Source organism: Siniperca chuatsi, linkage group LG7 (genome assembly GCF_020085105.1).
Source record: "Siniperca chuatsi isolate FFG_IHB_CAS linkage group LG7, ASM2008510v1, whole genome shotgun sequence".
Lineage (NCBI taxonomy): Eukaryota > Metazoa > Chordata > Actinopteri > Centrarchiformes > Sinipercidae > Siniperca > Siniperca chuatsi.
Genome location: NC_058048.1, coordinates 18,075,121 through 18,097,847, shown reverse-complemented (window position 1 = coordinate 18,097,847; position 22,727 = coordinate 18,075,121). Strand labels below are relative to the sequence as shown.

The 22,727-nt window shown below is 41.2% G+C and overlaps 1 protein-coding gene across 3 annotated transcripts in view; it reads right to left on the bottom strand.

The window, feature by feature from the left end:
• The window catches only part of LOC122878762 (Down syndrome cell adhesion molecule-like protein 1 homolog), a 98,456-nt gene that overhangs the window by 63,484 nt on the left and 12,245 nt on the right, over positions 1 to 22,727 (bottom strand). For all 3 annotated transcript variants that reach the window (XR_006378532.1, XM_044202082.1, XM_044202083.1), the window contains exon 3: positions 16,501 to 16,647. Coding sequence is in view for 2 of the 3 variants with exons in the window: in XM_044202082.1 (XP_044058017.1) it covers positions 16,501 to 16,647 (147 nt within the window). In the remaining variant the exon portion in view is untranslated. The remainder of the gene's footprint in view (positions 1 to 16,500; positions 16,648 to 22,727) is intronic.

Sequence of the window (22,727 nt, the reverse complement as noted above, 5' to 3'; positions counted from 1 at the left end):
TGTTTGACTGCCTGTCCCTACCCCCCACCCCCACCCCCCTTGATCCCCTCACCATACCCTATACTGCCAAGCCCTCTGTGCAGTCAACGGCTAAGATAATTACCACTATTGTGTGTCACACACATACACACACTCCCACGCAAAGTGTGCCACGTGCTTGCCAGCTCCCCCATCTGTCCCCTACTCTTACCCCCTTTTTGTCTCTCTATTCCCTCTCTCTATTTTTATCTTTTTTGTTTCTGCACCCTTTGACATACGCTATTTGGCAGGAAAGTGGGAAATCCACTACAGAGAGGGATAGATTGGTGGAATAAAGACATGTAATTTTTACTACTTACATTGATTCAGTGTTGTACAGTAGGCTGTATTTTTCAGTGACAAAACATATTGATACTGTTGTTGTCAGTCATCCTATTCAGTGGTAAGAAATTTGCAATAGAATGACACATCAGTTGTGTGATGGACTTATTACTGAATATCAATTTTCTTTCCAATACCTGATCATCTCTTCTATTCTAATTAATTTCTCCTCTCTTCTCCTCATCAGCCTTGCATGTCCCTTTCACCTTTAACCTTTCCATTTAGCCAGGAAGGAAAGTAAAAAAACACAGAATTCAGATTGAAAGTATTGGGGGGGAGAATAGCGTGTGCGACAGTACTCTGATGTCCCCTTTCTTTCATTCCGTCTTCCTTTCTCCCCTACTCCAGTTAAACTTTAATGTGTTTTCAAGCACTCAGGGAAACTCCTCAGAAATGGCTTTGGTTGCAGAAACACCAGAGTGGTTGTAGTGTGGCTTCCGCGTTTGTGTGTGGCGGTATTGTAAGAGATGGAGATTTAAGTGGTTAGTGGCTGTGTGTGTGTGTTTGTGTTTGTGTGTATGTGATGGTGTGGGGGGGGGGGGTCACAATATGATTTTGGAGTGGTGTTTACACGAGCAAGCGAAGCCACAGACAAATGTAGCCATTAATACCAAAACCCTTTTCCACCATTTCTCCATCTGCCTTTTCTCATCCTTCCATCCAGTCTCCACTACCTGCAGGAACAAACACATACCTGGAAAACACTCACTCTCTCTTTGTGTGTGTTGAAGGTTGAGGTGACCACCTTGAGAGTGTATAATTGTTTAATAGCCTGAGAGCTCCCATGTCTACCCTAGAGGCCTTTGCTAGCTGAAGATCGATCAAATACTCTGGCTGCCGGTGACAACTTTGAAGACACACACATGCAAAGGGGCTAACAGTGAGTGCTGCTGGAGAGATGGACAGAGAGAGTTAAAGGAAAAGAGAGAGTGAGAGGAAAGAGGAGTACCTCCCTTAGCGGCTGCCATGTGGCTTTAGCCATCTGTTGGCAGAGTCTAAATTAATTAGCTCCACTCATTACTAGTTTGCAAGAGGCCTGCAGTCTAAACCAGACACCAGCTCTCTAACTTCCCTTTCTTACAATTTCTTCTTCGTTTACCTATTCACACGAATAAAAACCTTTTCTGTTATAATTTATTGTGATACTAAATTAAAAAGGTGTGAAGTTCCCATTTACACAAAAACAAACCCACAATCAGTTTTTACCTTTAAACAAAAACACTTTACCTAGGGGCCGCTGACCAGGTTGTTTGAAAATGTTCTCAACTTGAGCAAAAATTCACGCTTGTCTCGAGGCATTATGCTAATGTATGTACAGTTGGAACATTGGCTGTTTGGGGCAAATCAACACAGATCAGCATACACCATTAGAGAGGCCACTGAAACACAGAAGGTCTTTAAGGTTTAGAAAGAGACATTTTTAGGGTCAGGTGCTCAGAGTCAATCAGTGTTTATGGTAACAAGTTACACACTAAGGTGCACCTGGCTTAATGTTACATTTGAAATAAAGATCCAGTTTTGTAGTCTTACTAGATAATTGAATGATTATTCTAAAATAAAAGACTGGGGTAAAATCTAAATGGGAAAATGTGAAGAAAGATTTTGTGGGCCGGATGTAAAATAAATTCTAAACATGTGGAGGGAAATTATCTCATGGATAGCAGCCTGGCCAGTGGTTTGAGACCCTTAAAGCCCATAGTGTTCATTGTAATAATCTATTGTGATACTAAATTTAAAAAAAGGTATAAAGTTAAATCTCCCATTCAGACAAACAAACCCACAACCAGGAAATCTCAGTGTTGACACTAAACGGAAGACATGCTCATATTACCCTAGACACACCTTCCCTCACCCTCCTCCCTCTCTCTCTCCTTTTTTCTCTCTGCCCTCTTATCCCACTTTTCCCTCTCATCCTTGGGGAGTGCTCTGTGCCACCGCAGAGACGACAGATGGGGCTCAACATCATCCAGAGAGGGGGAGAGAGAGAATAGAGGGAGGTTGCATTCATTATTTACATCACTTCGTATTGGAATATTAATGCTAAAAGCAATCGGGCAACCCTTCATTAAATTAACTGGAGATGTAGGGAAAGAAACAAGAGGGTGAGATGGAAGGATGGGGAGCGAGGGAGGCAGAGACAGTGGGAGAGGAGAGAGGAGCACACTCTGTTAAATGGGCCCTAAAATTAGTGAAGCAAAAACACCTCCATTAAGAAAGCCTGCATCTCTCTTTTCCCTCCCTTCCTCCACTCTAACTCTTCTCTCCTCTTTTCTGCTCTCTCCCTTCTTTTAAACACCTCATTCCCTCTCATACGCACAAAAATCACTGCTTTACCCACAAGTGCCAGCTCCGAACCTCTTTGAGAAATATGCATTTCTGTGCTGTCCCTCTTAAGTGCCTGTTCAAAATTTAAACATGCTTATGGTGGCAGAATGTGTCTTTAGTCCCCATGTGCATCTCTCTGGAGAGTCCTCTTCTGTCTTTCACTCTCTCTATCACTCCCTCCTCGGCAACTGCTCTTTTTCTTTATGCTGTATCTCTCTCATCACTTCATCTTACCCTTCTTCTTCCTATCTTCTCTATTTCTCATCTTCTACCTGTCAGGAAACCCTAATATTGTCACACATACAAATGGTGTACAAACTGGATATGCAAGCACGCATGAATGAACACACTAACGAATATGTATGCAGACACACAACCATGCATATGCATACATAACTGTACAAACTCATGCACACAGACAGTATAAGGACATATCCACACATACACACAGACAGTGACAGTGGCAGAATGGTGCTCTCCTGCTCAGCAACACATTGCGTATATGCAGAGCCACTCTCCCTATTAGTGGAACACTGCTATGCGCTGTTGACTTCTGGAGAGGAAAACATACAGTCATGTTCACTGGTTCTCAACCGATGCCACAATTACCCACCTCTCCACCTGCCACCCGGCCCTTCACAGAGTGTGTGCACTGTGTGCGTAATAGAGAGGTGACTTCCATATATGATGATCATAATGACACCCAAGGAATTCATGTAATTGAAAAATTAGGTCACTTTCTTTTGGTGGAGGAAGATCAAAAATGGAAACTGAGTCTTCCAGATGCAAATGAGGTCCCAGTGACTCTTGTGAGGTCTTAAATAGACAGAACTAAAAGCTCAGGACTTGTTCCTTTCCTTGAAAAGATTCTACTGGTTACTGGTAGATACTTTCATCTATCTAGCAGCTATATCATATATTCTAATTTATCTGTTTGTTTGAATAGATATTGTCATTTATCTACTAGATATACTACCATAACATACAAATGGTTCACCACCAATTTTTTTAAACCAGTCAAAATAATAATGCAGGTATAAGAAATGCATCAATGGAACCTACAGGAGAAGAAGGAGTGAAGTAGAAGAAGTAAATTAAGACAATGAATAACTCGTTAGACTTAACAGTTGCTTGCTTACACATCCAGCAGACACAGAGCAACATGAACATCCCATTGGAATTTCTAATAACCTAATGCAAGTGTAATATTCACCCAAACTCAGTTTTGGTTTTGTCCACCAATTATTGAGGAAAAATCCAAGTCCTTTGTTTTTTTATATGCTCAACGTTTTATATCACCCACTTGTGTATATTGGCTCTCTGCTGTTTTGACAAACAACATACCCTCAGGTAACATACAGAGCAAATACACAGTTTGTCAGAGCGTATTGCCAAATGTTTTAAGTATCAAACATTAACCCTCTATAGACTTGCTAGCTGGCTAATATATTTCCTCTTGAGCTTGTGTGCGCTGCTTTTGTGCCTCTACTGACTGTACACTCCAGAGTGGCCAGCTATTTGTTGGTTAGTTGGTTGGTTTATTGGTTAGGAGCACTGCTCTGTGATAACTCACTCACTGGCTTGAAGGCAGTGCCATGGGTTCTGTAATTATTTCCCCTATTGTAGATTCAGGAATTAAATCTGAGGAAATGCTGATACATTCACACACCTGTAAGATGAAAATAAGCTTAATTAAATGTATTTAAAAGTATGAAGAAGCAGCTTCAGCTTCAGGCAATGGGAACTAAAAGTTGTATGTTAGTTTATGTTGTTTCCATAGCAACAGATGCTAACCTGATGCTGGAATTTCAGACTTCAGAGCAGCAGTGATGTAGTGTTTTTGTTTACAAATCAGATTGGCTTATGTTCAGAAATTGCAAATGTTACAGATGGTAAATGTATATAATTCACAACACCGCCAGTCTAACCAAAAGAGGGAATCTAAGTGGCTATATAGCAAGACAGACAAATTAAACTAAAACAAAGGTGTAATATTAATGTAATGTGATGGAATAACTTGAATGTAATTTTTAACTATTTGGTACCATTGGAGGCATGTTGTTTACTGGACAACAATCTATTTACATGCACGATTAAATTCAATAATAACAGCCTCTCATTATTTTTATACACAATGAAATTCCATCTTGCGCTCTTCCTGCATTAATGATCCTGAGTAAATATATTGTGTGCCCCCTACAATGCTCTTGGGTCTCAAGAGATTCACAGGATCTCAATCGCACTTCAGCCCTCTAGGATGATTCAAAAACGAGTCAGGTGACAAAGACTTAGTAAGACAAAACCTGAGTAAATCACTGGGAGAGAAGACAGATGTACTAAAAGAGACAAGGTTTGGAGTCAGTGATACAGCAGATGACCAAACATAAGTGAGAGACACGGAGATCACTGAATTCACCATATTGGACAAATATGCGCATGTTCTTATTCCATAAGGTTACATGCTGATTATAATCTATATAATCTATATAAACTGTCAACAACATTAAGTTAGCTACCTGGCAATATAAACCTACAATAAACCCTCTGAAACCCCATTTATCCTCATCTGTCCTCACTCAAATAACCTCACCTGGATGAAATATTAGCTCATTACTGTATGATGCTCTGCTATATCTCTGTGTTTGTCTGAAGATGTCAGAAAGAAGGGGGGTGAGAGTAGGAGAGAGCTTTGGAAGTAGGGGAGCGACGGAATAAATACCCGTCTGTTTTCCCCTCAACAGAAATAAACAAGGCGTTCACTTGTCAGCCTGTAAGAGAAGGGCACACTGTTTATGCAGAAGGAAAGAGAGAGAGAGAGAGAGAGAGAGAGAGAGAGAGAGAGAGAGAGAGAGAGAGAGAGAGACAGACAGATGCACACACACAAATGGCAAATCTGGAGATGGGTGCTTTTGGCTAGTGGGGGTGTTTAAAGAGAGACACAAGTCAAAATATGTGACACTGTCAGAAGCACTTCATATGTATGGCTGTGGTCCTAAATTATAGTACGTACAGCAACTCGTAAGCATTATGAATGTCACTTCTTATACTTTGATCTCCGACATTACAAGAAAATACATCATAAAAAGTGGAAAGGTCAAGGTCACTGTCGAGATATTTTTCTTGTAGCCATGTACGAAACATATTAAAACTGAGCAGTGACATGTATATGATTTTTGAGACCAACTGGTTAGACTGAGAAACCTAACTTCGTTTAAAAACGGCTGTGTTCCTCTTAGGAAATGGTGGTGGAGCACTGTGTTTCCCAGGACAAAAGAAAAATAAGTTTGGAGGGAGAAAGAGCGCGAAGACAAATCAGTTTAGTGCCTACGGTTTGTGTTTTCTTCCCATTCTTTCTATTCTACAGATTCTAATGTTTTGGGGGAATTTAAGTGTGCAAGTGATTGTAGCTATTACAATACATTATATTTTGTAGAGAGGCTGCATCGGACATACATTGTATTTGCAACTTGGCAGCAGAGATGTAGTCAACAAGGATGAATGAGCAGTAGTGCAAGCACTCAACTGTCAGTCTGTGCTCATACACAAGAGCTTTGTCCACAAGAGTAGGTGGGGGGGAGTGTGTGTGAGTTTGTGTGTGAGCCCGACTCCAGAGAGAACGTATCAAGGCTAGAATGACTTTCAACTGAAATGTATATGAGATTCAAATTACATTCTCTTTTTCCTCTATACCCTTCTTCCCGCACTCCTCTCCCCCTTCCTTTGTCTTCTGGGAGCCTTAGTCAGCTAAGCTCAGATGTAAAAAGATTTTTGTCTCTCTCTGTCTCTCTCTCTCTAACACACACACACACAAACACACACATTCTCAGTCAAAGGGCAGTTTAACTGACTTCTCCTCTAACTCTCGTCAAGAGACTTAGAAGATTGATACTACTCTTATGTCCTTCCATTAAATGTGAAGCCACCGCCAAACCGGCCGGTTAGCTTAGCTTAGCATAAAGACTGGAAACGGGGGGAAACAGCTAAACAAAATCTGTCTACCAGCACCTCTAAAGCACTAATTAACAAGTTGTATTTAGTTTGTTTGATCTGTACAAAAACCAAAGTGTAAAAATGGCAAGTTGTGGTTTTACAGGGGGGTTATGTGACAGACTATTTCTTGCCTAAGACACCTGGTGTCTTGTTGTCACCAGGCGACGAGTGGAGACACCGGGAAGTTACTGAGAAGTTACTGGTAGTATGTCCTACTAACAACTATTGTCTGTTTAGACCGAAGCATGATAAAGGTTTTTTCTCTGTGCCATAGACATCCATTGTTGTCCAAAAACTATTAATAGTACATCAATGAGTCACACCATTGCACTGGACCAGATGTTCTTTCATTACCATGAATCTTTGCACTGTAGTGCGCCATTGAGCCATTAGCTCAGTGAGGGTTGACTAAGAGGGAAAGGAGAAAAGGAGGTAAAAATGAAAAAAACATGGAAGATTCCTCACAAGACATGTTTGAAACTCACATTGCTGTTTTCAAACAATGTCTCCAGTGAGACAGAGTGAGAGGAACAGAAAACTTGCATTGCCCTGGGCATTGTAAAACAATGGCTATGCACATGAACAAAACAGACCAAAAAATAAATAAAAAAACAGACTGCACTTTCAAAATACCAAGAGCTAAGGTACAGAAAGTGAGAGCGGAGCGGAGAAAATAAGTAGGTGAGGGAAGAATAGGGAGAGGGCAGGCGCTCTGAAAATAGCAGAAAGGGAAGGAAAATAATGATGCAAAACAAGAGGCGGTCAGGTGGGCCTGATAAGCGCTTGAGAGGAATAAATGTCAAGTCAAGCAGTAAGACAACCCTAGGAGGCGGAGGTAAAATAGAAAGTGAGAAAGAGAGAGTGCATTTATGATGCAAACAAACCAAATAAGGGAACACGGAGAACAAACCTGAAACTGTCTAAAGGATCAGAGCTACTTGCATCATTTTGTCGCAGTGGCTAAATAAAAACATAATGAAAACTTTTAAAACAATATTGACAAAATAACCATTACATGTGTTATACTCCACTGACTTCTTTGAACTATTGATGTGTGTGTGTGTGTGGGGGGGGGATTGTCAGTGTGTATGTGTGTGCTGACACGCCGACATATGTCTTGTGGAAGTCCTCAGGGCATCCCATACATCCCAGAGAGCCCATTGATTAGCTATTAATAAAGCATAGAGATGCCATTGCGCACAGGGGAGGTCAGTGAGGGCGCGCGCACACACACACGCACACACACACATCCAAACAGACACACACAGGCTGCTACACACTTTAAATGAAATGATATGGCAGAGGTTAGGTGAGGTTGGAGGAAAAGAGCAGGACAGGGAGAAAGACTAAAGAAAAAAGGGGGGCGCACTCCCCTACCGACTTATTCTACCTCTATCTCCCTGTCCTTCTTTCACTCTGATGCTTTCTATCTTTCTCTTGCTGCCTCTGTCTGTGTCCATTGTGGGCTGCATGTCAGTGCCCCATTGGCTGTCTCCATACTGTCGTTGCTTAGCTGTGATCTATGAGCCCAATGAAAGAAATGAAAAAGGAAAAGTGAGTGAAAGCAGCAAAGATGGAAGGAAAGAGGTAAGAGGAGGAGCTCCTCCAGCTGATGGATATGACTGTGGTCAGGTCAAGACACATCCCAGCGTGAATGAGAGAGAGAGAGACTGATGCGTCAGACAGGACGTATTTGCATCTCTCATTCTGCTTTATTTGCTGCAGTTTTCATCCATTTTGTTCCTAGTTCTTCAACCCACTGCCTTCCTCCTCCTCCTCCTCCCCTTCTGTCCCTCCTCGGCTATAGCCTCCCTCCCACCCTCTCTCCTTCCCTAGCATGTACATCTTCAGGTCACGGGTCATTAAGTCAGCTCCAGAGGGGATGTGTCTGAACAGGATATCTCTCATAGTGCCCTGCCCCCACCACGCTACTAAAACACAAATACGCGCAAACACATGCACGTCTGTAACCAAACGTGCAAACACAAATGCTTGATTCGCTTTCTTTCTTTTTGTTTATTTATCTTTCTCTCTTTGTAAACATACACACACACACACACACACACACAGTAAAAGGAAAGACAAGTTTTTTGGGCTGTTACAAATGATGAATTCTCAAATCCATTATTTGCAGTGCTCCATGCTAACACTTTAGTATACACTATGTCAGTTTAGGGCCAGGAACCGATGTGGGGTCACTTGTTATGTTTGTGTGTTTGTGCAAGATTCCAGGGACTGATATTTGTCTAAAAATTGTTATTTTCATTATTATGATAGTATGGACATGTTTACATTATATTTCTGGAATACAACATAATTTCTATATTAGTACAGAAGCCTCCTCTCATGCTCCTGATATAAATATAATATAATACAAAACTATGCCACACTCAGTTACATCGATGTGACAACTCTCTAATAACAGGGGTCTTGTAATTTTTGGTAGCTAAAAATGGGGTCATGGGCCACAAAAGGCTGAAAAACACCCTGCACTATGTTCAGTGACAATAGGCAACTAGAATTAATAGTATCAAGATATTTGTTTAATATTGCTTAAATAAATGATTAAAGATAATACTTTTAAAAGGTGCCCTATGGAGTTTTTGACCACTAGTAGCACTATAGCCATGTCTTAACGAGTGTGTCCCCGTTTTGTTTGTTTGTATTATGCACACATCAGCATGCGGGTGGTACACATTCTGCAGCTGGTTTCACGCCATTCTGCTCATTTATAGTTGGTGGTAACGCGCAAAGAAAACTAATGAAGAAGAAGACTGCAAGCTAGTAAACACAGATGTAAACAATGTACAATTTAAAAAAAAAAATTAAATTTGCTTTGCAAAGAGGAAAGAGATGCACTGAACACGTTTGTGCGGCCTTAAGATAAACACAATGTTTTTGTTGAGTACCACTGAGTGTAAATATAAGAAAAAAAAAATTTTGCTTACAAGAAAACTCCACAGGGCCCCTTCAAGTCAAAAAAGCTGGTGTAGCCAGGTTTATTTTCAGAACTATTGCATATGAGCAAAACATATTCATCCAAAGGACTGTGATGTTTATCTATTCAAAAAGTTCACCATCACATTTTCCAAATAAATCCCACCAAAGAATGAGAGACTAAAATGTGTGCCATTTAAAGGAGCAGTGTATAGGATTTAGTGGCATCTACCGGTGAACTTGCAGATTGCAACCATTTGAATACCGCTCGCCTCACCCTCCGCTTCAACGGCTTATTCTAAGGTAATGAAAACACAACAATTCTTATTTTCAAGTGATTATACACTAATGAAAACATACTTATAAACATTATATTCCATTTCTGCCAATTGCTCCTTCTAAATGTTACACACGAGTCCTTTAAGAGTACTTGCCATTTAAAGCAAATATGTAATCTAATTCAGTTACTTTTTAGATAAACCTACAGTACCTACGTATTATCAAATCCAAATTAAAAGCATGGAGCACTGAATAATAACAGAACAACTTATCTTTAGGAAAGGTCACACAAAACAAATTCACTTCATTCTTTGCTCAGGCAGATGTGACAAACACTGTCAGACTCTAGCAAATGCTTGCTTGCAAATTCACACACACCAATGCACATACATACAAATGTACACACACACACACACACACACACACACATTTCTCCACCATGGTTGTTGTGCACTGTCAAACAACATTAGATTGCAAACCGGTGTCAGTGGGATAATTAGAATAACACATCCACTGTATTCTTCATTATGTGTGTCATCTTCACTTACTGGCTGTGCTTCCTCACTGACACCACCCTCCTCCCCCAACGCCCTCCACCCCTGACACACACACACACACTCTTACCCCACCCTGCAAGTGACTTGCTTTTTAAAGCAAGTCATGATCCCCATTAGTGATGGCCTCAAGTATAGATCTGATTGTCTGAACCCCTATCATGTAGTTTTTTCCTAATTAGTTCCTTGGGCTGGAGGAGGAGGAGAAGGAGGAGGAGGAATGCAGCAGTGATCCACAAAGTTGAGGCACAGCATCACTGTTTGAGGAAGAGGGTGTTGGCGAGGAGATCATGGTGGGTGATGAGTAATGCTCTGACGTCGGTTCTGCATTTGGCAAAATATCTGACAGCGATTCAGTCTGCTGGCACGTACTTACACTACTATTGTAAGTATATATGCAGGAGGATATGAGACGAGGCACGTATCCATTCAGTCAGAAAGATGCAGACGTGCCACCGCGTTACAAACACAGCGAGCAATGATCTCATTCAGAAACAACAAGGACAGTATAAAATTAAAAGCATGTCGGTTGGCAGGTCAGAAACAAACAAACACACAGACGAATTCACATGCATATACTCGCACACACCTTGGCTGCATGCGGTTAATGAATAACTAACTAGCAGAGAGGAAAGGGAGCCATCTTCTCTGAGTAAGGCCAAATGAATTCGCCGAAGCGCTATGCAAATGTTCCCTGGGCTAACGAGACTGCCTGCATGATTGGAGTGCCATTGAAATTCTCCTCGTGCACAGCCCTCTCTCACTTCCTACCTCCCTCCCTTCTTCAATCTCCCTCCATCTCTCCCGCCATTACAATCTCTACACAAAACATCCATGTTCCTGTCCATGTACAGCATCTATCTATCTATCTACTTACCTACCTATCTGTCTGTCTCAGTCATTCCACAAATAATCTGGACATTAATGTCTCAGTGGATCTTAAAAGCTACAAATCATCATTTCCTCTCAACACTCAAATCATGTCAACAACTCAGATACACACTGCGGCCCTATCAGTGCCTGGATGGCAGTGAATGCCCCTGTGTCTTACTCTCTCTCTCTCTCTCTCTCTCTCTCTCTCTCTCACTAACACACACACACACAAACAGAGTCCGCTCAAACAGAGCGCGCTCAGAGTCGCTCTGCACCTGTTCTCTCTGTAAAACATCCAAACACGAGTGCTGAATAAATAACCCAACCTAACACGAATCACTGCCAGGTTCACACTCGCACACACAAACACACACGCACGCACGCACACACACACACACATACACACACACACACACACACCACAGCCCATAAACACACATCAATAAGTAAACACCACCTATTTCCACTCCACAGCTACCCTGTGCCCTCTTCCCCCCACCCCTCACACTTGGTACAAACTGCTACCATCCTAAAGACAAACACACATAGATGCGAACGATGTGTGTAATGGTTAATGGTCAGAACAGGGATGAATACAAAAAGTCTCAAGGAGAAAGAGAGATGGAGGAGAGGGTAGGTAGGGGGGCATTAAGCACTTGTCAGATGCATCTTTAATGGCAGGACACAGCAGCTTTAGAGCCCCTGGCCTCCTCTTCCTCCCTGGGGTGCTGGGGACAGCAAGAAAACCGAGCACACACACCTCTCTCTTTGTCCAGCTGCACATCCTCTCATATGTCCTCATATACCTACCAGCCTTATTCCATCATCCCTCCATCCTATGCCCACTTTGCCATCTGCATAATTTAGCATGTCATGCTTTTGTGCCACTTTGTCTTTCTTTTTCTGCCTATTCTGCTTTTTTTTGTGGCTATCTGTTGTTCACTTTCAGGTTTGATGGAGTAGAAGGAAACGATGATGCTTTGTCACTTCACCATCTCCTAATAAGTGCCTCTAGAAAGGAAGGGTGAGAGAGAAAGTTAAGAGAAGGGTGGATAGACAGAGGGGTAGAAAGAGTATAGGGTCTCTGCAGAGTGGCCACAAAATGGAGACTGGGACAGAAGCTGCAGCAGCTGTGGTGACGCTACACTTCACAGAGAGAGAGGCAGTGTGTGTTAAAGAGAAGGGGGATTAAACAACCACAATCAATGAATGCAAAAACACAGACATCACACTTTTCCACTCCCTCTTCGCCCTCATTACTCTTTGTCTCTCTCCCACTATATCAACCAATCAATGACTCAATGAATCCACAGAAACTTTTAAACAAGTTATGATTAATATTGTTGTAATATTCTATATACATTTTTTTCTTAAAACGCAAACATTTTTAAAATGTAGTAGATTGTATAAAATGTAACAGTTGTGTGAAATTTTACAGTACTTTCAATTTCTTTCAGTTCAAGACAATGAAACATAAAAAAACTGTTCTCTGTATATTTTTATCATAGTTAGTCATTAGTCATGTTTTTCTTAACTCCCAAGAGACTGAACTGACTACATATAGTACAAATTTGTACTGAAGTACACTGAAGATTATGCTAGTCATGATGATACGCACAGTAAATATATAACATTTTTGTCAAGCATTACTTAAATTTGTTTTGCAACTTTGTAATGGAGACAATGACGCTAAATGCCTTTAGACATATCTTTGGCTCTAATGTATTTTTTTTATTTACTTATCAACTGACATATATGCAGATACCGATATTTCTGCAATACGGTGATATTTGACGATAAATTGGCCCAGCCAATTTAATGGTCTCGGTCTAATGTGTACCGTACATGCACACAGAATCACCCAAAAACCACCCATACACACACACAGCATCATCATTCTATTCAGGACCATGCACCATGAAATGTTTAACTTATAAAACTGCAGTCAGCGAGAGAAAGAAAAGTGTTACAAAGGTTTATCTGGACATTTGAGGATAAAAGATTCATTCTCCTGACAGTGACGACATGTATATCTACACTACCTGTCACTGAAGTGTACTGTATGTAAATATGCAGCTATGTCCTCTGTGTCTGTTTGTGTGTTTGTGTGTGTGCTCGAGTGTGGCGGAGCTGAGCCGTGGTGATGCACTAATAAAAATCAGGCAGCGATGCATCCTCACACCTTTCTTATTCCGCCCGCCGGTTCGCACCCGTTACCATGGTGACCAGATAAAACTCACACTGTTTTAAGCTCCAACTGGAGGAGGAGATGGATACCAACAAAGTGACACACACTCACACACAGATGAAGTTCCTTCATACACATCCGTCAACAGAGCATCCTCTTTCAGTTCCTTAACTGACAAGCAAACAAATGCTAATTTTCTAACCAACGGCAACACCAGCAAACCATCAATTAGAGGGAGAGACATGGCTAGATAGAGAGATAACAGGAGAAGGGGAGGTGTGACAGGGGAGTAAAAACCAGGATAGCCAGTCAACACACAAAGTCCTCCTCTGTTTGACTGTCTGTCTGCCTGTCTATCTATCTGTCTAAACCCCCCCCCCACCTCACGCACACACTGCTCCATGAACAGGCCCCAACGCAAACAGATTTGGCTGTCAAATAGTGACACGACACCCAGGCAGGGTCGTCTCGCAGTGAGGCCAGCTGTCAGCAAACACCCTCCTGCCTCTTCATCAAAGCCCATTCAAACTCAGCTTTATTGACCAACGCAGCCGTCTGTGTGACATGTGTCATCCTGTCAAGCCAGTACCTTGGCATACACTGTCCCTAATAAATGGCAAACCACTAGAGCATCTCGAGTGCTATCGAAAGAGAGAAAGCTGTACATGCCACCAGGAGCTGATAAATGGAGTGGATGGATGGATGGATGGATGAGGTGTGTGGTGGATTGTAGTTGGGTGGGAGGGGCGCACACGTGCACTCTGAGTGAGTGTGTGTGTGTGGCCATGATGCTGACACAGGCTACCAGTCTGTACCAGGGAGGGAGAGAGATGAGGAGGCTTTGAGCCAAGGATGGACGGAAAGAAGAAGAGGAGCACTGTGTTACTAATAAGACCTATTCATTAGCCCTAGAGAGAGAAAGAGAGAGAGTGTAAGATGGACAACAAAAAAGCTCTCAAATATTTTCATATGCAAATTCAGATGGTGTACTGTAGGAGGATTATTTTCATTATCGAATAACCTAACGATTATTTTCTGCATCAATTGATTAATCAATCAATCAATCAATCAATTGTCTATAAAATGCCAGAAAATAATTAAGGTGACACCTTCACATGTCTTGTTTTGCTAGATTCCATCATCCATAACCCAAAAATATTCAGTTTACAATGATATACAACAGAGAAAAGCAGCACATCTGCACACTGGAGAAGCTGGAAAAAAGCAAGTGAAAATTAACTAAAATGATTAATTGATTATCAAAATAGTCAAAATAGCCATTATTTTTCTGTTGAAAATGTATTGAATTGATCAAATAATCATTTCAGCTCTAAAATGTGTGTTTCATATTATTTACCACTTCAAGAATATACTGTATTTTCTACACAGTAAATATATATAGTGTGTAAATAAATAAATGAATATCCATAATTTCATCCAATTCTTGAACATCTGGAAATGATCAAAACTTATGAAGACTCTTCACTGTAAACTGAAGGGCAAATTATATTGCAGCTTTTTTATTAAAGCATATGAATGACTTGTCCTCATCAGCTTAGCCACAGAAAGCTGCTCATGTGAATATATGAGTATGTGTGTTTGCACGTGTGTGTATACATGTTCACACACATGCTCTTGCTTGTTCATATGTCCATGTTTTACTGTCAAACAGACTGGCCCGGTCTCACCACTCTCACACAGAGGGATCTGTGACAAGAGAGAGGGGAATCCAACAGCAAGCTTTATCGATCCAGACTGGAAACCCCCCTCAGGCCACACACACACACACACACACACACACACACACACACACACACACACACACAGACACACTCTACAGCTGTGCTGGATCAATGAGTGCTCCCGTGTGAAGGACAGAGCCATACAAAGAGGCACACAAACACACACACACCTCTATACACACACTACTGAGAGAGATGAAAGAGGTGCTCGGTATCAGAGAGCGAGATAAGGGGCAGAGGGAGCAATACATATCATCTGACCTAAACAGTCTCATCTGACACCCTGCAATTTGTCACTGCTCCACGGAGCAAATGTTAACACCACATAAGCCTGCACACACACACACACACACACACAGCACATGTAGACATGACATACAGCAGCATGTAGAAGGCTCAGTTTCAAACTGATATTATTATTCCTCAGTTAAACATCGAATGATTTGAATAGAGGATCAGATTAAGCAGAGAGAACAGCTACAGACACAGCAGAGCCCTAGAGGTGTGGCTGCTCTCTTTTGGGTGACTGTGATGAGCAGCTAAGCAGATCTATCACTCATCAAATTAGATCCCCCCAGCCCACACACACCCCTCAGTCCTTCTCACTCACACACACACACACACACACACACACACACACACACACACACACAACATGTCTACTAATGCCTGATTTATCCCTGTAACGCAGCTATTAACCACAGTAGTGTCAGTTTGTGAGTGAGGAGCCAGGGCTGTGCCAGGCAAAGGCCATTTCATCAAACTTCTTTTTTAAATGATTGGACCATTTATTACACCTTCCTCCATCTTCTCTCACTGACGAAACAGGGGATGTCAGTGACACAATTAAATTGATTAGTATCGATTAAGGGCTGTCAACAATCACAAACATGGCAAACAAGGAGAAAATCTTTATTACAATAAAATCTGAAAGAAAATCACATTTTTAAAATACTGACAGAACTCAGTATCTGTGGTTTGGGATTTATTCAGTTTAAAAATAACAGCAGAAATTTCTCATTTCTCTAAGGGCAAATGTTCTTGAGTCCATCAACATATTGGGATGACATTAGATCAATTTGCTTTGCATTATTATCCACCACCTGATCAAACACAACAAGCACACACTTAGCCAAATATAGCTCACATGGTCATACAAATGGAGTTTGCAGTGACAGTAACACAAGGTGGATGTGAGGCTGGTTTTGTCTGAAGACTGACTTAGTTTGTGTTTTTGGTGAATCTTTCCTACCTGGGACGATGGAGACGGTGTCTTTCTCCCAGGACACCACGCTGACATACTCCTGGACGGCTGACGGGATGAGGCACTTGAACACGGCAACATTACCCCGCATGGAACGCTGGTCGGCCACACGGACTGTGTAGGGCTCCCTGAACACTGTTGTTTGGAGAAAATAACTGAAGTTAGTCAATGGAAGGATGTTGGTTGTTGGTGAGAGTGGATGTCTCAGAATGGGAGAATAAGGTTCAATAAACCATGATCTTTTGCCCTATGACAAGTGGTGAAAGTGAAAGTTACTAATAGACAACCTAGTTTGTTTTTTGCAGCAGGTAACAATTATTTTGATCAATTAGTTGTCAGAGAATGCCAGAGAATAGTTAAAAATGTCCATCACAGTTTCCAAGAGCCCAAGATTACATCTTCAAATTGCTTTTTTTGTGAGAACAACAGTCCAAAACCCAAAGTCATTCAATTTATAATGATATAAAACACAGAAAAGCATCAAATCGTCACATTTGCAAAACTGGAACTAGCTAATGTTTGCCATTTTAGGCCTTTAGGACACCAAACCATTGGCAGATGGTTGTGGTGTTACCATGCAACATTGTACTTCAAAAAAATTGATGGTAGCAGTAACACTTCTCACTTTGATCAATTTCCCAGAGCCCAAGGTGGAATCTTCATATTGCTTGTTTTGTCCGAACAACAGTCCAAATCCCAAAGATGAGAGCTAATTGATTAATCGACTAATTGTTTCAGGCATGTATAAAAGTAACACTTCACTCTTATTTACTATACATGTTGACACTGTACACTTGACATCATTCTGTCCCGTTTAACCCATAGTAAAAGCAGGGGCAGGTCCAGTAAACAAACTTGTTTGGTGTTCTGTTCAACTACATTAAACCAGTGTTTCTCTCTTTAGTCCCAGTTTTGAAGTCACACTATGATTGTAAAGAGGGCTGACATGGAGCTGCGTTGGAGGGGATACACAGTGAGTGGCCTGTGGCCTTTTAAAGAACAACGCCACAGATGCTATGAGACGGCGAGGAGTGGAGGGTTGCTCACGGCCGATGGACCTGTCACATGCAGGTGCCAGGCATCAAAAACACACCCCCTGCACATGGCATACAGAGCACTAGGCTGTGAATCTGTGCCAGTGTACAGAAAGGATGGTGGTGATTAAGACAGGCTTAATGATGAAAACAGTAGCCTGTAGCTAACCAAATTATCTCTCCAGTTAACTCTGTCACATTTAGATTAGTGAGAAATGTGAAATGCTGAATCAGAGCATACATTTTCATTAAATAAATTAAGTTAAGTGAAATTAAATTAATGGATTATTTTCGTAAGTAGGAGAGACTGGTAGTTCAAGGGCATGCTAGCTTGACTGAATGAACACTGACCTTTCTGAATTGAACTGAGCTGAACTATGCAGGCTTACCCTCCACCCTGATCTCATTTGTTTAAAGGGGCTTTGCCAACATTTTCTCCAGTAACTTAATACAAGTACAAGTACAAAACTTAGACTATCGGATATGAATAGGATTTTTAAAAAAAACACAATTACAGATTTAGATGAGATCTCAGAGAGCTTGATGTTGGGGAGTGTTTCTGGCATCACAAATTAACACAATCTGTCACTGCTATTCAACCAGGCTTCCCTTAGAAATGAGGACAGTAATGGTTTAACAATGTAAAACACACATACACACACAACACAAGGAGTGGCCCCACCCTCCCGTGTGTTCGCTCTCTCCCCCAGCTCTCCAGTGATATAATTAACGCCTAGCCTGAAGGCCAGTTTCCTTGGTCATTAATAATGCTTTATGCCAGCCACCACTGTCACTGGAACCCAGTGGAGCCAAAGTCGGTGTCCTTGTTCAAATGGTGGGGAGTGTTTCACCTTAAAGTCCAAGTCCGAAGTTTAATCTCCCAAGTCTTTGTCTGATTCCGTCCATTGCTTTTACACTGTTCTACTTTTTCATAATTGGCTGAACCTTGGACCCTTTCTTTCTTCATTCCTGACTTGTGAAGGAGCTAAGACTGGAGTAGAGCAGGGACTATTCTGTCATCATTGTAGAAATTTAACCTTGCATCATATATGTGAACATGCCAAACATAGATGAGGTTCATTACATTGGATTTAGGGTCTTTAGAATATCAAACATGGTGTTACTCATGCTACTTTGTATCTCTGCTAAATTAATAGTTGCAGTAAGATATCCTCTAGAGAGCATATTACTTCTCACTTTGGTCACCTGACACACATGCTGCTAATGTGAGCTGAAGCCTCATTTGTAAAAAAGTCAAAGCTAAAGGACAAATAATTCCAGTCAAGTCTTCTTCTGCAGATCAATAGCCAGGATCGACTGATTAGGCTCGGCTGTTGTGGCCAAGCCAATTCTTTCAATCTTTTATTTACTCTCTGATTGACCCTTCTGCCTCTCGTCAATAGCAAGGCAAATCCCAAATGCCCACTGTGCCTCTCATAGAGTATTTAAAAGCAGCTTGACAGCTTGTAGATGTTTGCTGGAAATGATGACAGTCATCACATGTCAATTCAGTGGAGATTCAAATCCAGTCAAGGTCACCTCAGGTTTGTACTTCCTCTGCTTTGACCCCAACTTGTCCTACATCTGCTAACCTCTAAAAAGTGTTGTTCAACCACTCCTCTCCCCATTAAAATCAGACAAAAAAGCCCTGTATGGCAACATGCCCTTGTACACAACCATGTTACCAGCTCCAATAAGAGGCACCTGTTGTGATAGCATTGTCATTTAACACACGTTCCTCTTCCAAGATATGAAAGACACAGAGGGAACAAAAAATACATATTCATTCTCTTAAGCCTTGTGACAGGATGCAAATGGTAGCCCAACTGATTTGTGTGTAAATTGCACTCCCCCTCATCGCATGCGCAGCAGAATCATTAGGATGTTACTGATGCCTGACTATATGCAGGCTGGTTGCCTAGGAACGAGCTAAAACATGGGTCTGGTGCACTGGGCGCACTGGGAGGCAAGTCTTGTATCACTGTCGCTTCAATAATTAACGACGGGGAAACCAAATACTGCATTTACTTATTCATAAAGCAAGCAGCAAAAACACAGAGAACGAGAAAGATAGAGAAGGAGAAAATAATGAAATACAGGAGAAATGAATGAATGCAGGTTTCATTACTGAATGGATAGGATAAGAAAAACCTTGTGTATCATGTTCAGGGACCCTACTTACTGTATTAGTAAGGAAATGTCAGCCAGAGAAAAGATGAGGAGGGCAGATGGAGGAAAGGGATCGAAACACCTGCTGCCTTGGCCCGAGACTACATAGGTTTGTGTGTTTTAGTTGGGACAAAAGGAAGATGAGGTGAGTTCATTGAGCAGGTGTCCTCATTTCATTTTATTAAGTTTGTGTACGGAAGTATTGGGTGCACAAAACATGAAACCCTTGGACTTATAGAATATTTTTATAGCACAAATGACTGCGTGAAAGGTGAGTGAACTCACACATCTGTCATTGGGTCCTTGTTACCAAAAGTGAAAAGGATTTGTGCATCTTAAAGAAGAGAAAGTGATAAAAAAAAATGCAAAATGCACTGGGAGTAGGTGCTCAGATGTGAGAGGAGAAGAGAGGGGATTCTTAAAATACAGTGAGGCCTTATTCCTTATTCCTGAGGCTATAGATTCTGCCAAACTGCTAGATATGTTACACACACGAAAAGCTTTGCTTTAGGGGTTAAGATCCAATTCACAAAAATGGCTTTATACTGAATCTTTTTGTTGATGTGAAATTTATTTTCTGCCTTTTTTCTTTGATAATACTAGGTTTAAAAATTGACAGATTTCTTTGAAAACTCAACCGATTGCCTTCCTCATCCTTCTGAAAGGCATAAGTCAGTTTCAAAACTGAAACGGGTAGAAACCCAGTCTCCACGGATGAGTAGAGTTACCTGTAGGTAAAATGAACAATACATTTATCAGAAATGATTCTGTTTATCATTACATATAATTAATATGTGTAATAAAACATCAATATGTGTGTAGTTTTTTGAAAACCTAACTTAAAGGGTTAAAGTTCCACCAGCCAAATAACTGAGAACAACTAAGGAATTATTTTTTAAAAACATCATTGTACTTTTGGAATTTCATTTTTCTACTCCCAACTGTTAATCTAAGGCAACCAGTTTAGAGAGAATGTGAAACAGCTATACAATAATAATTACCAGTGGTGCAAAAGAATCCATCCAACATAAATGCATGCTGAAGCACATATGGTGTATAGAATGGGAGTGAGTAATAAAAAAAACAGTTTACAAGCAAATACATTTTCAATTCATTTGATCATTTTGTTTATTGAAAAAATATCTTTTTAAAAGACCTTACAAGTGATTTTGCATGTTTAGCCCATTTAACTCAAATAATATGTGATGTATTTTGCAAAACATGGTGTATTGTTTCAGATTTTTAAATGTAATTTTCCTTCTTTCCAAGCATCCATTGGATTCAATTAATTTCCATATGGTTTGGCAATTAAATGGCAGACTTTTGAAATTTACTTGAGTTGCGTAATGCATCACAGCGAACATCAAGTCTGCTTTCATTTTTGTTCTAGTTATCTAATTGTTGTGACAAATCAATCTGGACTTCAAACTGCATTATCATGTAACAGTAGTGGGGAGAAAATAACAGACATTATGTTTGGTATGATGAATTACGCAACTCAAGCAAGTTTTAAAAGTTTGCTAGTTGATTTTTATACCATACTTGAATGAACAGAAACCAATGGTTGCCTGAAAAGCAAGAAAAGACGTACAAAAATCTGAAAGTCTACAGAATGCATCTGAAAATGATCAGCACTATTCATCAGCAAATACACATGATTTGTAGTTAAGGAGCAAACTACGAGGACCTCAATCTGAGAATGAACTAGTCCAGGATGAAGACCAAATTGAAGATGTCCATGACATTGCTTTGGAGTGCCATATACACTCCAGTATATGGTAATTCTTTCTGTAACAATCCTAAAATAGTTTTTGTCCTAAAAGTAATTATTATTTAATAGCTGTTTAGCTGCCTAATTCTGAAATCTATCAAACAATTTAACATTTTTAAACCAACAAATAAATGTGTGCAATAGATTGATTGGTATTTAGAATGACACTATCAAATAAGTACTGAGTAAAACGATTACAGAAAACTAGATTAGTCGCAATATGAAAGGCAAATAAAAACATACACAGGAAAACAAGCAGCCCACATAGTGATTTTCATAAATGTAGAGCTATCCAGACAGGTGCTGGTGCTATTATTGGACCACAATCAGCATGCATGGGAGAGGGTGACAAAGAGGGAGAGGGATAGAGAGAGATGTGAAGATGTGAAGAGAGGGGAGAGAGAGAGGGAGGGAGAACGGGACGGATGGCGAGGGGGAGTGGGGGTGGGGTAGATTTTTGGGGGTGTCACACTGTGAACTGTCAGCTGTCATCATTCTCCTGCGCCACCTGAGACAGGGCATGCCACACCCTAGCGCTCACGCCTCTGTCGCCCATGGCAACTGCAGGGTTGTGTATGTGTGTGAGTGTGTACGTGAGCGTGTGCGTGTTGTGTAGGACTCTGGAGGTAATGAGGTGCACACACATGCACGTGAGCCCTGGTTATGGAGCTGTGGAGTTGTGGTTGCCTCAGCATTTAATTGATTAATTGTTGTAATTATTTGGGCGGGAAGGTCATCCCAACACTGAGGCTGGCTAGAAGGTCACTCTCACGCTGGAGGGACTGCCCTCCTCAAGGGACCACACAGGCCATATGAGTGTGTGTGTGCATGCGGTGGTGAGGAAGAGAATCCAGCAGCATTTTGGAGAATAATTTTGTTCGCATCCATGTGTAGGGTAGGGAACTGCTGACTGTCTCTTCATGCAGGATTGATCAACACAGTCAAAATGTCTGCCTGGCTATTACCATGACCTGAAAATCCACTTTTTTTCATGATTCTGTTCACATCTTTCCATGTCTGTAGCTGACTCTCCAAAATATTTTCTGCCAAACACCCTGACAAAGAGCTGGCAACTAAACACCAAGAGCCAGCTTGACGAAAATGGCTCTGTGTGTGTGTGTGTGTGTGTGTGTGTGTGTGTGTGTGTGTGTGTGTGTGTGTGTGTGTTTAGTTAGGGGACTTTCCAGGCCATGGACAGATGGAGAGACTGGGAGACAGGAGGCTTGCTGGCATGAGCTATG